This window comes from Equus caballus, chromosome 6 (assembly GCF_041296265.1).
Source record: "Equus caballus isolate H_3958 breed thoroughbred chromosome 6, TB-T2T, whole genome shotgun sequence".
Taxonomy (NCBI): Eukaryota; Metazoa; Chordata; class Mammalia; order Perissodactyla; family Equidae; genus Equus; species Equus caballus.
The window spans coordinates 63718343-63735203 of NC_091689.1; the positions used below are offsets into that span (position 1 = coordinate 63718343).

Here is a 16861-nt window from a genome sequence, read left to right on the forward strand (position 1 = left end):
GTGAGTATAATATGACAGACAGGTGATATGGTCTAGTGGATTCAGAATTTGAATACTGTTTCTGACTCCACCACTGGCTTCCTTTATGACTAGGAGAGAAATCGCTCCGTGTGTTGCTAGTTTCAGTATCTGTGGATGGACAAGATCACAGCATGGATGTTGTAATACTTCGTTTCACGGGAAATTAAACAGCAAGTCCAAAGAGAAGAGTGGGTTACACAGTTATTTCTTTCTGGGCACTATTTTGTGCTTAAAGAGGACATTTAATATGTGAAGAAATGAAAGGAGTTTCAGAAAGTGCCTCATACACCTGTTATCTCATTCAATCTCTGCGTCATTCAGGGTACCGATACAATTTTACAGATGAAGAAACTGAGGCACAGAGAGTTAAGTAATTTGTCTAACGTCACAAAACTAGCACGGGCAGAGGTGGGATTTGAATTTAGGTTATTTGAACCCAGAGCCCCAACTGTTAACTACTACACTCCCTCTACCTCTCACCTGGTGACAGAAATGATAACCCACAGGAATCGGAGCATATACAAAAATCTAGATATTCCAAAAATAGATCGTCACAACAGCGTAGGTGGAGCGGGGGGAGAGAAAATAGGGGAGAAGTAGGAAATCACCGAGGCTACAGTCTGTGAGCACGTGATTAGGGACCATGGTGGGCTGGCTAGAAAAGCCCCGTGGGTAGAAGCAAAACCGCCAGCATGAGAACAGAATGTTCCAGTTATGACGCTTCGGGCCGTCTGTTCAGAACTCTGATCCTGGTTTGCTTTTTTGTTTGTTTTGTGATAAGTTTTGTTTTCTACTGTTTTTAAGATGTCTTTCTCAGCTGAATATTATTTCCTTGGATGGGAAATGGCATTGTAGAAGATTTCATTCATTTCTGAATCTGCCCGTATCCTCCCCATCCCAACTTACATCTTTTCACTACTCCACAACCACCTGCCTTTCTCAGCCTCCATCAGTCTGTTTACCCCGTGCTGCCAAAACAAGAAGCTTGGTCTCAACAATGCGTTTTACTTGGTCTCTCCCCACCTCATAGGTTCGTCCAAGCCCCTATCTTTCCTATACCTTTTCCCCTTCCCCTATCTTTTAAATAATAAAATAGCAAAATATTTTATTATTTAAGGCCCAGCTTATGTTCTACCTACTTTATAAATGTTTCTCAACTCGCATTGAACTCATCCTATCCTGACCTCCCATGGAGCTTAATATACCCACTCTTGCACTTTGCTTAATTATCGCATTTTGCATAACTTATATACAGTGTCTCCCAAAGCAGATACGGTCCCATAAAAGACAATGATTAATAGCATTAATGTTTTAGAAACCATACAACACTTGGCCCAGTAGAAACTTACGAAATTCAACTTAAAAAGTGACTTTTCTTTCATCCTGATTAAAGAGAGTACATTCTGGACCATCTTTCTTTACTACCATGGTGAGGAGTGCACCAAAATGGCGTCGATACACCCAAAGCGGTCGGCCTCATTCCTCCTCCGCGCCTTTCCTCACACTCTGCTCTCATGATCTTGGCTAGAACCTAGTAGGCAGGTGTAGGTGATCAGTGGCTCCCTCTTCTCCAGCCTTTGTCTTTCACCTCTCTCCATACCACCCTGTAGAAGTTGGCTCCACCCACATCATCTGATCCTGCAGGCCTCCACTCTCCATTCCCAGTTTTCAGAAGATGGTTCTTGGCGTGCTGGTAAAGTGAGGTGAAACGAAGGTGGTGAGTTTTCCCCAAGTAAATAATTAAACTTTGCCTGATGCCAGCCCTTCAGCATCTAGGGTCAAGAGAGTCCTGCCCTTAAGCAATCCCAGATTTAGCCCCTCTGTTGTTTCTTACCCCAGCCCCAAACTCAACGTACTTGTGGCAAATGAGACAAACCTCTAATATCAGTCTAAATTGTAGATTCGACAGAGTTCATTGAAAACTTGAAACAAATCTAGGGAAAAAACCCAAAACACTGAAAAAATTGGGAAAAAAAAGATGAGTAGCTGAAAGCGATAAAGCTAGGTTCCCTAGAAATGTTGCTTTCACCACAGGCAAATCCCAGAATCGTTTTCAAAGGAGCTTTTGGATACGTAAGGTCCTGAACTGTCATTTCCAGCCTTGGTCATCTGGAATGTGTGTGAGTGGAAAGTGGTTACGTGGTTTTGTAGACTGCAAGAAGGTGGGAGCACTGGAATTCTTGGAGTTAGAGATTTATCTTAGGTCTTCTCCTGGTCTCTGAGAAGAAAACCAGACTTCATAGAGTGATTACAACCGAAACAGAAGAACTCAGTCAGTTTTCAGAAGCATGTGTGACTGTGCTATTTCAGGAATTGTTCCAATATGAGATGTTTATAATAAGCTTAGTGTGACCCAGCCACAGAGCTTAATATAACAAGGTTAAGTGAATGGTGGGAGGAGAGGGTTCCGGTAGATACCAGCTTGCATTTATTAGTAATCAAAAAAGGTTTGCAGATGACAAACTCCCTGAGCATTTACTAAATCTGGGACTTGTGGTTTGCAAATCATTTTGATTAACAGCTGCTATCATCTATCCTAGGTAGGGCAGGAAAAATAAAGTGTTTTTATTTTATTGCATTAAATGTCAGTCACAGACTAAGAACAGTGTAATCTGGAATATACAAAATTTACTGGTTAAGTAGAAAACCATGCTCTGCCCTCTCACTGGGCTTGCTAAAGAAGAGTTTCCTGGGAACACCTCAGGGAACAGCTGTTTCTTCCTATGTTAAATGGAGAGTTTACCGGCATCTCATTGTTTCTGGAGGGCTCTTTGGCCAAAGGAATCCCTTGTTTATCTACATATAAACATATATATGTATATATAGAAATTTTTTACATGTTTTAATTAAGGGTTTTGCCTTAATGAAACCACCAAGGAGGACTCACTTAGATGAAAGATTTGCCTGGATTTCATAATTAAGTATTGAATGATTATTAAAGTAAGCCTACCCAGTGTGAAGTTCCAAACTTCAAATTTGGAAGTTTAAGAAATAACTATTGGTAAAGGGAGAAAAAATTTAAGTGGTTGGTAAAGGAAAGATAATTACATTGTCAACATAATCTTTTTTGACTCAGAGTTTGATTCAGAAGGCTTTCTAAAGAGCTCTTTGAATCACCCTGAAATCCGCTAACTTTCAAGGATGCTACTTTTGTACCTCTGTATAAATCTTACATCTTTCTTTGCAAAGAAATTCAACTGTTTCTTAGTGATTGAAGAATATGGATATTGAAAAACACTAATTGTGCCCTTATGTTTGTCTGTAAATTCCTAAAAAATATGAAATATTGTCTATATTGTGCATACTTTGTGAATTTGCTCTAGTCTATTGAAGACTCCTTTAGGAAGTTAGAACAGATGTAGAAGATTTCTGTAAGTCTCAAGGAGTGCAGATGTCTTAGAGGTTAACGTTGAACTCTGCAGTTACATCACTGGTGAAAATTAGATATATAATGAATAACCTAACTTTAGGTAAGGAAAACATCACACTTGCCTTACAGATGCAGCCATGCATCAGAGGCTTTTAATTAGTGCTTTATAGTTTTAGGTCAGGGAGATGGTTAAAAGTTGTTGATTCAAGAGCTTTCACTATATACAAGGTCAATTCAGGCAATGATGATAACAGGTCTCAGATTCGAGAAACAAGAAAAAAGAAACATAGTTCAATCAATGGGAGAAATAAAGAAATAATATTAGTGAAATAATTGATTTGGATAATCTTTAGCATTATTTTACATTACATTTGGCTAATGTGACTCCAAATGGAAATTCCAAAGCAGATTTATGGTTCCACTTTTTAATTTTCTGTTTCTAACCATGGAATTAGCAAACAATAAGAAACCCCCCAATTTTTCCCTGTCCTCACTCCCAAACTAGGATAACCGCCTTTGATATGCTCTCATGGCCCCTGGCACTTTTCTTTCCTAGTGTGTAGTTATTTATTTATCTGTAGGCTTTGGGATTGCTAGATTTAGCTAATAAAAATACTAGATGCCCAGTGAAATTTGAATTTCAAATAAACAACAGATAATTTTTCAGCATGTTTTTCCAGTGAAACATTTGTGACACACTTTACTAAAAAATTAGGCATTGTTTATCTGAAATTCTAATTTTATTGGGCATCCTGGATTTAAGCTGGCAATCCTAGTAGCTTACTTGTTCATATCTGTATTTCCCATGGAGAGATACAAGTTCTAGGAAAGCAGATACCCTGTTTTGCTCATCATAGGACACCACCACTGTCTACACAGGGTACTTAATAAATACTGGTTGAATGTCTAAAGTGATGAATGATGTGTGCGAATGAGGTTCAAAGAACTTAAGAATAAAAGAAGTAGTTCTTGCCGTTGGTGTTTCTATAAGCGTACACCATTTTTACACAGTAAATCTTCAGTCGACTAAAACAGATAAATAAGGAGGAAATTCCTTTGAAAAGAGAGACTCCAAGCAACGAATTCTGTCAGTACATTTAACTTTCAGTTTTTGATTTTCAATTAGTACTTTTTCAAAGACAGTTATTGCACAAAGCAAGTTAGACTTGTATTTTTAAGTGTTATGGCAGATTGCAGTTAATCTTTTCTACCAGGATCTAAAGCTAAAAAAGAGGTTTGGACAGGACATACGTGAGATGTTTCCAGGCCATATATGGAGAAGGTGGCACAAATTTTGAAATCTTTATCATCACATCTTACTTATTGAACTCCCACAAATGTTCTGCTCTGTATTAGAAAAACCAAAACAAGTTCATCTTGTGAAGTTTCATTAGCTCAGGAAGAGCCAAGGTCTTAAGTGTACTCTCTATAATGTTTAGTTTGTAAACCGGGGAGCGGGGCTCACTTAGGTAAGTCATGGAAGTTTAGAAAACGGATGGTAGAAGGAGAAAAATGCCTTGGAAAAGCAAATAGAAATGTGCGTCCTATATGCTGGAACGTTCATCTGGATCAGTCAGAAATGCCCACGAAGCGAGGCCTTTCACTGTGGCTTGAATAGCATCCCATGTCAATGTTCAACAAAGAGGGAAGACAAGATCCAGAGCTCTGAGGTTCTAGTTCCAGGGCATCTCTTAGCCCCATCCTCAACCTGAGCCTCAGTTCTCCAGCTCTAGAAGGGAAAACGAGTCGCATCACATTGAGAATACCCACAGATACTTAACCAGTCTTTTATAAGGCTCTATACTTGACATGGGGACGTCAGATGGCTCCTGCTATGTCACCACTACAGTCAGCCATAAATTTGGAGTGGGTTGTGTTCACAGGCTAATTCTCTTCTGTCGTAACCTCTCCTTCACTTCCAACCTCCCAGTGGAGCAATGAGCAGCTCTCGTTGGGCCAGCTGGAATTCTCTAGAACAGGTGGTAGCTGCGAGTATTGGAGAGCCAACACTCGCTACAGCTGGGGGACAAGCCCACAAGCCTGGTAATTGTATGTGTTTTATATAACTGTGGATTATCAGTGGTGCCAACAACAATGTACTGAGTATCTAGAAAAGAAGCCATCATGGCTTTTGAATACTACAAGATTTAAATGTATTTTTGAGGAGACAACATGCATACACATTTAAAACAATCCAAAAATAGAAGGCAAAATTTAATTAAATGACAAAATATACGGTACGAGTATACATCCTAGGAGAGAACAAAAAGAGTTGAATCTATTGAGTATACACTGATTCCAGAATTTCAGTAGAGGAATGTGCTTTACGCTTGGCCTTGGAAGATAAGCCTTGACTAGACAAAAAGGAAGGTATCGTTGAATGGCAACGTAAAGGTTTGAAGGTGATCATTACCTTAACTGGTCAAGAATTCTGTTGGTGGAAACTTCATTGGTTGGAGTTGGTGGCCATCATCTTGAGGTAAAATGAAGCCAGATTGAGAGGATTTTGAGTATCTTCTTCTCAGTCTTTCTAAATACCCCTTCCAATTATAGCTCTTTTGAAATTTATATGCCTTTTGTTCATTTTCTGTTAGGGGACTTTTAAAAAAGATCTATGAATGGAAATTTTTGTTGAGGCCCTGAAAATTTCAACTTTCAAACTCTTTGTAACTATTCAACTATTTGTTTTTAACTATTCAATTTATTGTAACTCTTTTTGCCTAGATTAATTTAAATTTTTGCCAGGGTAGGCAAAATTTTTGGATTTATTTCAAAAATCCTTAATTACTGTCTTATAAGAAGCGAGATGCTTTTTTTTAAGGTCATATATGCTGCCATTAAATAAAATTATACTGGAGGCAGGTACTCTTTGGCTTAAATCTTAGAGATGTGACCTTTAGCAAGTTACTATTCCTCTATAAGCCTCAGTTTTATTATCTGTAAAAAGGGGATATTTCTTCATATCTGACAGAGTTTGTGTGAAGCTTAGACACAATACATGTAAAATGCTTAATAAAGGCACATTTAGTAAGTTCTCAACAGATGAGAACCAGACCATGTACTCAACTGGGAGCTGTTAGCATCATCATCACCATCATCATCATATTTGACATATAAATGAAAAGCAGTAAGGTTAAGAGTCCAGCCTCTGGTGCAGGACTGCCTGGGTTCAGATCTGGGCTCTGGCACTTATCTGGGGTGACTTTGGGTTTGTCACTTTTTCTCTCCTTGCCTGAAAATGGAAATAATAGTAACATTTACCCCATAGAGTTGTTTTGAGAATGAAGTGGGTTGATATATATAAAGAACTTAGTACCATGCCTGGCACATGGTAAGTACTTTATATATGTTGGTTAATATTTTTTAGAAATTCGAGTGCCAATGTTAAACACATGGAAAGTTGTTTAATGATATCTTATCTTGATCCCTCCAAAGTTGGTTTAGGAATAAATAGCCTATTGCTAAATTATTGTTAGGACAATGCTGACTTTAAAAAGTGTGTCTAATTTTGTTTCTGCTTCAGCCCCTTCATCTGTATAGTGGGAAGAAGGTCAACCATGGCCTCTGCCAGGAAGATAACTGAGAAGCGGCATAACCCAGTGGAGAGCATTCGTAGAAAAATCAGAGCCATCCAAAAGAGAGAAGAGGTTTCCAATCCCATTCGACAGATTATCAAATACCAATCGAGCAGTTTTGATAGTCTGCAGCCTAACACCAGGAAAGATTTTGAAGAGGTGCTGAAGAGAATGGCTGCTGCTCACGTCCCCAGACCCAACGCTCGCTGCTCAAGTTCTGAGAAACATGATGCTTTTATTTCATCTCCTCAAGTATTGTCTCCAAGGACGCCGTCCATCTCTCGTTTCAGCTCTCCTGAGAATGCAACATACTCTGTTATCCTCCCAAGTTCTGAAAACATGTCAAGGCCAAGATCCCCGAGATCCCAGGATTATATGTCTTTGATATCACAGATCAGAAAAGGGGGGCTCTTCTCTAACAAGGATTTGAATAACTATTGCAATGAAAACGATTTTAGTACCTTGACACTTGACTTTGATTTTACCTCTGATCGAAGCTCTGAATTTTTTACTCCTCAGGATTCAGTGGTGAAAAAATTATCTCTGAATGAAGATGGTAAATATTCATCTTTTAATGTTTGTTCTTCCAATAAAGCAATAAGCATATCACTTTCAGAATACCTGAACTAAAAAAAACCCAACCCACATTATTAAAACTTGGATGGAACCATCCATCTTCCGCTTTTTAAGTATGTTTGTTTCTTTTTTTTGTCTCTCTTAAAAGAAAATCTTATATGTGAAATATAAGTATTTTCTATGCTTTTAGTTAAAAACCTGACGGAAATTCTGGATTGTACTTACAACCATAATCATTGGTATTTCTTTATTGACCTGAATACAAACTTTCTCCAGGCCAAATCAGAATGTCATGATGGGAATACATTGATACAGAGGAGGTAAATTCATATAGTTCCCGGGTGCCTTGCTGAAAACTATCATTTTGGTATTTTCTTGTGTGAGAGTAAAACATGTAAGAAAGTTTGGTTTCCATTGGGAAGCCATTAAGGTAGCCCAGGGGAAAATGTAAATTTTGAAGACCCATTTCAATTGAAATTTCGAGAACTCTGTTTAGCGGATTCCCTATAGAGTCCCATACATGCTAGGCACTGAAAAACAATGTACAATGACGCATTTTCTGTATAGCTAGTTTTTGCTTGCTCTCTACTTTTCTTTAAAATATTTCTATTTGTGTTACACTGGTTGCTTTTTCACCGAGTGCTTTCAATATTACAGGGCAAAAACGCCCATTTCCCTCTCTTTCATTTCTCTCTTTTCTTCTAATTTTATAAAACTTATAAATTAAAAATAAAAATGAATAATAAGAGACCTTTCTTTTTTTATTGCAGTAACAGTGGTTTATAACATTATATAAATGTGAGGTGTACATGATTATGTATTTCAGTTTCTGTGTAGATTACATCACGTTCACCACCCAAAGACTAATTACAATCCATGACCACACACATGTGCCTAATCACCCCTTTCACCCTCCTCCCTCCCCTCTTCCCCTCTGGTAACCACTAATCCACTCTCTGTTTCTATGTGTTTGTTTGTTGTTGTTTTTATCTTCTACTTATAAGTGAGATCATACGGTATTTGACTTTCTCCTTCTGACTTATTTCACTTAGCATAATACCTTCAAGGTCCATCCATGTTGTCACAAATGGCCAGATTTCATCATTTCTTATTGTGTATATATACCATATCTTTATCCATTCACCCCTTCATTGGCACCTAGGTTGCTTCGAAGTCTTGGCTATTGTGAATAATGTTGCAATGGACATAGAGGTGCATGTATCTTTATGCATTCGTGTTTTCACATTCTTTGGAAAAATACCCAGCAGTGGCATAGTTGGATCATATGGTAGATGAATTCTTAATTTTTTGAGGAATCTCCATACTATTTTCCATAGTGGCTGCACCAGTTTGCACTCCAACCAGCAGTGTGTGAGGGTTCCCTTCTCAATAGGAGACCTTTCAAGACCACTTTTTTGCTTGGTCTATTCAAGTTAAATAACCAGTACTGTGGCTACTGTTTATTTAAGAATGTTTTATTTGTTAAAATTAAAACCAAGAAAAAATTAGCAATTTATCATTGTAGCACAGAAAAGCATCTGGATTTGTAAACTTTGTCTTCCAATAGGTTGGAAACTAAGAACTGATGATGGCAAGGAAGATGTAAGCTATACCATTAACGGGACCTGTGAAGAAGAGTTGTTCACAAGTATTTTTCATGTATGTGACACAAAATGCAGAGGTGAGTTGAAAATTATCTGCTCAAATGTTTTGTAGTATTCATCAAGTCATCTGTACTTTATATTGTGAAAGGGAAATGGTTTATGTTTGGGGCTCTGTGCAACTTTGTCTACAAACGTGGTGGATGCAACCTAATTTGGGAGTAAGGGTGGCTATTTAGGTGTTGATTATTTCTTATAATTTCTTTGTACCTATTTTGCATATTTCCCCAGTGTCTTGAATGATTTTATTGAGCTTATCAACTGATTTACCAGCTCCATTCGTTGATTGGAACTACTTATGTGTCATGGGTGTTGCCTTGCGAGAAATATATACTTCCAACGTGTAAAACCACTATACAAATTTAGCTCAAAATTTTTAGTTAATTTTAGATTTTCACTTCTGCTTTTTTTAGAGATGTGTTCTTTTTAAAATTTCTGCAAGTAATTTTTAGTACATTAAATGACTCATGCTCATTGTAATAAAATTAATAATACATAGATAAGCAAAAAGAAAGGAAAAATCATCAGTAGGCCTATTTCCCTGAGTACCCATTGTTAGGGATTTGTTGTATAACTTTCCACAATTTCCTGTGCCAATATGGTTTTGTTTTTTGTTGTCAGTGCTGCGAGTCGATTCTGACTCCTAGTGACCCTGTGTACAGCACAGCTGAATGCTACCCAGTCTTCTTACACCATCCTCTCACCTTCGAGTGCTGAATAAGACAATGCTCCACTGCTCTTCATAGGGTTTCCACGGCCAATTTTTTTGGAAGTGGGTGGCCGGGTCCTTCTTCCTAATCTGTGTTAGTCTGGAAGCTCTGCTGAAACCTGTCCACCATGGGTGACCCTGCTGGTATTTGAAATACTGGTGGCACAGCTTTCAGCATCACAGCAACATGTGGCTGCCACAGTATGACAACTGACAGATGGGTCATGTGAGTCCCTGATCAGGAAATGAACCCAGGTCTTGAGTTGGGTGAGAGCACCGAATTTTAACCACTAGGCCACCAGGACTGGCTAGTTTTCTTTTGTTTGGGTTCAATTTTTTTATTATTATTATAGTGCATGTCAAACATATACAGAAATAGAGAGAATAGTATGGCAACCCCTTATATATGTGTCATAACCAATTATGTCTCATTTTTAACCCTACCCATTTTCCTCTCCTCCACTCTGGATTATTTTGAGACAAATCCAAGACATCACATTATTTCATCTGTAAATATTTCAATACGTATTTCTAAAAGATAAAGACTGATTTCAAACACAGCTGCAATGTTATTATCATGACTAAAAATGTAACAATTTCTTAATGTCAAATATCCTGTCAGTATTCAAAATTTCTCATTTGTATGAGAGATTTATTTTTTCTTGAACAGTTTAATTGTTCAAATCAATATCCAAGAAAGGTTTGTTCATTGTAATCAGTTGTCTGGCTTATCTCTATGTTCTCTTTCTACTTGTCTTTTTTGTATTTTAACTTATGTGTTAATGAAACTGGTGCTTTTATCTCAGAGAGCTTCTTCCAATCTGAATTTTGGTGATTGTGGGCTTGTAGAAACATTTGACTTGTTTCTCTGTCTCCTATATTTAGAGGTTTGATCAGATAAAAATTTGATTTATTTTCTTGGCAAGATTTCTACATAGATGGTGATATATATTTTGATCTGAAGGCAAAACTCTTGATGATGAAAGCCTACATCTATTTTTCCATTAGGTGTTGCAAATGGTGATATTCTGTCACTCCTTCCTAAATTATCGGCTGGCTGGAATAGTCTATAACGAGAAACTCTATCCTGCTTCATCTACTATTTGGCTGTACTGAGTCTTGAATCGTGAAGAGAGACAGGATAAAAGCTTTTCCTTTTTAAAAAATTTGATTGAGGTCACATTGGTTTATAACATCGTGTAAATTTCAGGTGTACATCATTATATTTTGGTTTCTGTATAGACTAAGATAAAAGCTTGATTGTTTCTGATCACTTGAGGGTAAGTTGGAGATGTTGTGCCTCTTTACCTCTAAGCACATCAGTGTGGATTTCCTATAAACAGGGACATTTGCTTGCACGACCACAGAAAAATGATCAAAATTGGGATATTTAACATTGATACAATACTATGATCTAATTCAAAATTCTATATTCAAATTTTGTCGATTATCCCAATAATATACTTTCTAGCTTTTTCGTTTCCTGGTCTAGGATCCTGTTCAGAATCACACTTGTATTTAGTGGTTACATTTCTTCCGTCTCTTTAAATCTGGAATGGTTCCTCAGATTCCTTGTCTTTTATGACTTTGAAATTTTTGAAGAGTATAGGCTAGTAACTTTGTAGAATGTCTGATATTTCCTCTTGATTATTCAAGTTAGATGTTTTCCCAGGCATGCTGCAGAAGTGATGTTGTATTCTTCTCAGTACTATTATCAGGATTTTTAACTTTGATCACTTGATTAGTGTGGTGTCTGCCAAGTTTCCTCATTGTAAAATTTCTCTTTTTCCTTTGTAATTAATAAGTAATTTATGGGAAGAAACTTGGAGTCGACGTAAATATCCTATTCCTCGTCAAACTTTCACTCACTCGTTTTAGAATCTGTGATGTTGCGATTTATAATAAGAAAGTTATTTTTGGTCTTTGTCCCATTTCTGGCACAGAGCTCCTAAAACCATTGCAATTTCCTAAGTGATGAGAACAATAAAGGTGTCTTCTGAGATGGTAACGAGTGACTTTTGGAAAGTATCTAAGAATGGGGGCTGGTTGCTAGAGGATCCAGCCGTCTAACCAGGTGATTAGACGGTTGGAACTTTCAGTCCCATGTTGTCAGTCAGTCATTCCCCCCCGCCCCTCCAACCTCTTGGCTGGAGATTGAGTTCGGTTACCAATGGCCAATGATTTAACCAATCATGACTAGGTAATGAGACTCCATCAAAACCCAAAAGGACAGGGTTTGGAGAGCTTCCAGGTTGGTGAACATGTGGAGATTTGGAGAGAGTGACACGCCAGGGAAAGCCTGGAGACACCATGCCCTTTCCCCCTACCTTGCCCTATGCACCTCTTCCATCTGGCTGTTCCTGAGTTATATTCTTTTATAGTAAACTGGTGATCTAGTAAGTAAAATGTTTCTCTGAGTTCTGTGAGCTGCTCTAGCAAATTACTCAAACACAGGGAGCAAGTCATGGGAACCTTCAATCTATAGCTGGTGGGTCAGAAGCACAGGTGACAACCTGGACTTGGGATTGGCATCTGAAAGTGGAGGGAAGTGGGTGGATGTCAGTCCTGCAGGACTGAGCCATTAACCTGTGGAATCTGACACTATCACCAGGTAGATAGCGTTAGAATTGAGTTGAGTTGTAGGACACCCAGCTGGTATCTGAGAATTGCTTGGATGTGCGAGGAAAAACCCCACAAATTGGAACTGGTGATCAGAAACACAGCTTCCATTGACATTTCCTGCCTAAATCAATTATTACTATGATGGTTGCCAAATAGGAATTTTTCTCTCTCCATCATTCTTTCTATATTTGTTACTTGCCAGTCTACCATAGGAGTTTTACCTTCTCCCTATTAACTATTAATTTCACTATGAATCTCTGGACTCTTCTTATATTCGATGGTTTATAATCTGCTACTATCATTATTTATTTTGATGCTCAAATTGTCCCGTAGTTGGCCAGCAGGATATTCTTCAAGCTGACTCCTGTGTCTGTTGGGTGTATCCCCATCTTTCTTTGAGCACTTCATTAATTCCTGGTACAACCAGATGTGCCAGGTACTAATACTTTTGACATATCCTCATTGTTTTTAACAGCTTCCTTGTTTTCTCTGGTGTTATAAACATCTCTAGGTTTATCTTGTACATTTCCTGCCCCAACCTTTGAATCAGCTATTTCTTCAAAGATCCATAACTTCCTTTAATGGGAAATAATATATAGAGACCACAATCTGGGGACAAGGGATGGTGGCTATTTCTAGCCTTTTAGGTGGTCATACCTAGGAAGTACTTAGATTCTTTGAAGATAAAATACATTATGATTGCATTGCCTTTCTTCCGTGCAAGTTCAGTACAATAGGGGTTTTATTTATCTCTTCTACATCTGTATCTCCTTTCTCACCTAGAGAAAATCCTGGTTCTCAATGACACCAATATAAATGTTCATTTGCGTTATTTTACGATACACACACAACAGTTTCAGAATAGCAATTCCCAAACTACTTGTATTATTTCTCTGTTGCTGAATCACCACAAATGTGGCAGCTTAAAACAACACGAGTTTATCACCTCACAACTTCTATGGATCAGGCACGGTTTGGCTGGGTCCTCTTCTAAGGAACTCACGAGGCTGCAAGTTGTTGGCTGGGACAGCTGCCTCATCTGTGGATCACCTGGAGAATGACCTGCTTTTGGTGGCAGAATTTAGTTCCTTGCAGTTATAGGACTGAGGGCTTCAGATTCTTGCTGCTGTCAGCTGGAGGCCTCCGTCAGTTTTTTGCCAGTTAGGCCTCTCAACATAGGCAGCCCATTACATGGGCAGTTTGCTTGTTCAAAGCCAGCAAGGGGGTGAGTCACTCCAGCAAGACAGGCACAGAGATCTTATGTAACTTAATCACACAATCATATACACATACATCCCATCACCTTTGCCATATTCTACTGGTTAGGAGCAAGTCATGGGTCAGGCACACATCCCAGGGGAGAAGACTCCACAAGGGTATAAACATCAGGAGGCAGGGATCTCAAGGGGCACCCTAGAGTCCGTCCCCCTCACTACCATAATACGATTGCTAAAAATGGTTTAAGATTTTTTTGGTCATTCTTTTTAAGGTATATACAACATGTTCTCTAAGTATGCGTAGGAATGTCTCCAGACTTGTTTTATAATCTGCCTTTTCTCAATAATTTTGAGTACTTGTTTCTGTCAACAAATTTTCTTTATATACTATGCTTTTTTGGGATGTAACATATATAACCAATCTGTCCCAATTGGATATTATTTTTTTCTCTATTATAAACAGCACCATAATGAACATTCTTGTAGCAAAACATTTGCATGCACCCTTAATTATATTGTTAGAATGAGTGGGGCTTATTTTTTTCCCAGAAACCTTCTCTGCTTGGATAGGATTTAAGGAAATATTTCCATGAAGAAAATAAGGAAGCTCTACTGAAGGGAGATGGGAGATGTATTAATCACGGTTCCCCAGAGAAACAGAACAAATAGTGTGTATGTATGTGTGTGTGTGTTATGTATAAAGAGATTTATTACCAGAAATAGGCTTACATGATTTCAGAGGCATGCAAGTCCCAAGATCTGCAGGGTGAGTCCACAAGATGGAGACCCAGAGAGCCAATGGTTTAATTCCAGTCTGAGTCCACAGGCCCGAGAACTAGGTGAGCTGATGGTGTAGTTCCTGTCCAAAGGCCCATAGACTCAAGACTGAGGAAGAGCTGCTGTTTCCGTTCCAGTCTGAAGGCAGGAAAAAAGCTGACGTCCCAATTGGAAGGCGGCAGGCAGGAATAGTTCTCTCTCCTTTGGGACGGGTCTGCCTTTTTGTTCTGGTCAGGCTCACCCACATTAGAGAGGGCAGTCTGTGGTACTTAGTCGATCAATTTAAATGTCAATCTCATTTGAAAACACCCTTGTGGAAGCACCCAGAACAACGCTAGACCAAATATCTGGGCATGCTGTGGTCCAGTCAAGTTGACACATAAAAAAACCTTCACAGGAGACCTTGCCAATTTTGAGGTATATGACAGCGGGGTTAGAGTTTTTGTGGAGGAAAAGGAGATAAAGGTATTCTTTTTTTTTTTGCAAGGAAAATTTTTTTTATTGGGTTCATAATAGTTTACATCAATGTGAGATTTATGTTATACAGTATTTCTTGACTGTCACCACATAAGTGCTCCCCTTCACCCGCTGTGCCCCCCCCCCATACCCCTTCCCCTGGTAACCACTGAACTCTTTTCTTTGTCCCAGTACTTGTTTATATTCCACATGAGTGAAATCATCTGGTGTTTGTCTTTCTCACACTGGCTTATCTTGCTTAGCATAATTCCCTCTAGGTCCTTCCATGTTCTTGCAAATGGGATGAATTTGTCTTTTTTCCTGGCTGAGTAGTATTCCATTGTGTATATATATATACCATATCTTTTTTATCCAATCATCGGTCGATGGGCATTTGGGTTGCTTCCATGTCTTGGCCATTGTGAATAGTGCTGCAATGAACATAGGGGTGCATATGCTACTTTGGATTGTTGATTTCAGATTGTTTGGGTAGATACCCAGTAGTGGGATAGCTGGGTCATATGGTAGTTCTATCTTTAACTTTTGAGGAATCTCCGTACCATTTTCCATAGGGGTTGCACCAGTTTGCATTCCCACCAGCAGTGTGTGAGGGTTCCCTTCTCTCCACATCCTCTCCAACATTTGCTATTTTTAGTCTTAGTGATTATAGCCATTTTAACAGGCATAAGGTGGTATCTTAGTGTAGTTTTGATTTGTGTTTCCCTGATGATTAGTGGCGATAAAGGTATTCTTGTTAGCTTTCCAGCCCTCTTTCCAATTCTACTACAAATAAGGAATACAAATTCTCTCTCTAAATAATTATATTAATAATTTTATTTCCCTTTCCAATACTTCCTATCACAGCCAAATGACATTTTATATTGAATTAATACTTTCTTTAAAGTTATTCAGTCTTCTTTACAACTATCCCCTTGTTCTAATTACTAGACTTATTCTTTTCTTGTATCATGGTCTATACTTAGCTTCTTGACAAAGAATCTTTACTCCTGCATCCACCCTGTCAATCATCTACTTACTTTTTCTTCTCTACCTGAGGCAGCTAGCCCAAGGCAGGCTTCAGTTAAAAGTAAAAGAGATGTCTTATGCTTAAAGAAGATTGGTGTGTCAATCACTAACATAGTGTATATGCTTTTAATTTCTGAATGTGATGGTAGGGCTGACTGTACCTAAGAATGGCCTCTCCGACCCCACCCACCACCAAAAGCGTCAAACTACTTACTTGAGACTGAAATTTCATCTAGGTCAGAGCAAAAACTTCCTTCACTGAATGCTTTTTAAGGAAAGAATGAGAGCCAAAAATAAAGTGGCATTTTGATCACCTCCCACCGGTGATTATTGATTAGAAATGTCATCCATATTTAAACCTCACAACAACTCTCTATGATAGGTATCATCATCCCCATCTCACAGATAAGGAAACTGAGGCTCAACGAGAGGGAGAAATCTTCCCAAAGCCATGAGCTGATAGATTTCAGGGCCAAGATTTGACATCAGGTCCGTTAGACTCCAAACCAAAGCCAGTGCTCCTTCCACTCTGCCGTGCCAACTCAACAGGACTGCTGGGTTATATGGCATGTTTCTGGGACCCAAGGGACCTGAAAGAATTAAGCACCTCACTTTTAAAAAATAATCTTTCCCCATCTTTCAAAACTAACTTGCCTTTCTTCTTCCTAAGCCTCAGTAGGAGTTGCCGAAATAATAGATTACCTGAGACAAACAACTAGTCACGATTCTGAAGAGAGTGTCCTTGATGAGCTGTGGAACATGCTTGATCCTGAAAAGAGAGACCTGCACGTGGATATGGAAACTTTCCATGTCATCATGAGAGAATGGATGGCCTACCATAGAAACAAAGG

General features: G+C 38.6%; 1 protein-coding gene across 1 annotated transcript in view; it reads left to right on the forward strand.

Moving 5' to 3' along the window:
- Positions 1–745: 745 nt before the first annotated feature.
- IRAG2 (inositol 1,4,5-triphosphate receptor associated 2) overlaps positions 746–16861 on the forward strand; it is a 94168-nt gene continuing 78052 nt past the window's right edge. The window contains exons 1-5 of the mRNA XM_070270082.1: positions 746–1051; positions 1632–1738; positions 6915–7522; positions 9110–9223; positions 16681–16861. Coding sequence (XP_070126183.1) covers positions 6949–7522; positions 9110–9223; positions 16681–16861 — 869 coding nt within the window. The 5' untranslated portion in view covers positions 746–1051; positions 1632–1738; positions 6915–6948. The remainder of the gene's footprint in view (positions 1052–1631; positions 1739–6914; positions 7523–9109; positions 9224–16680) is intronic.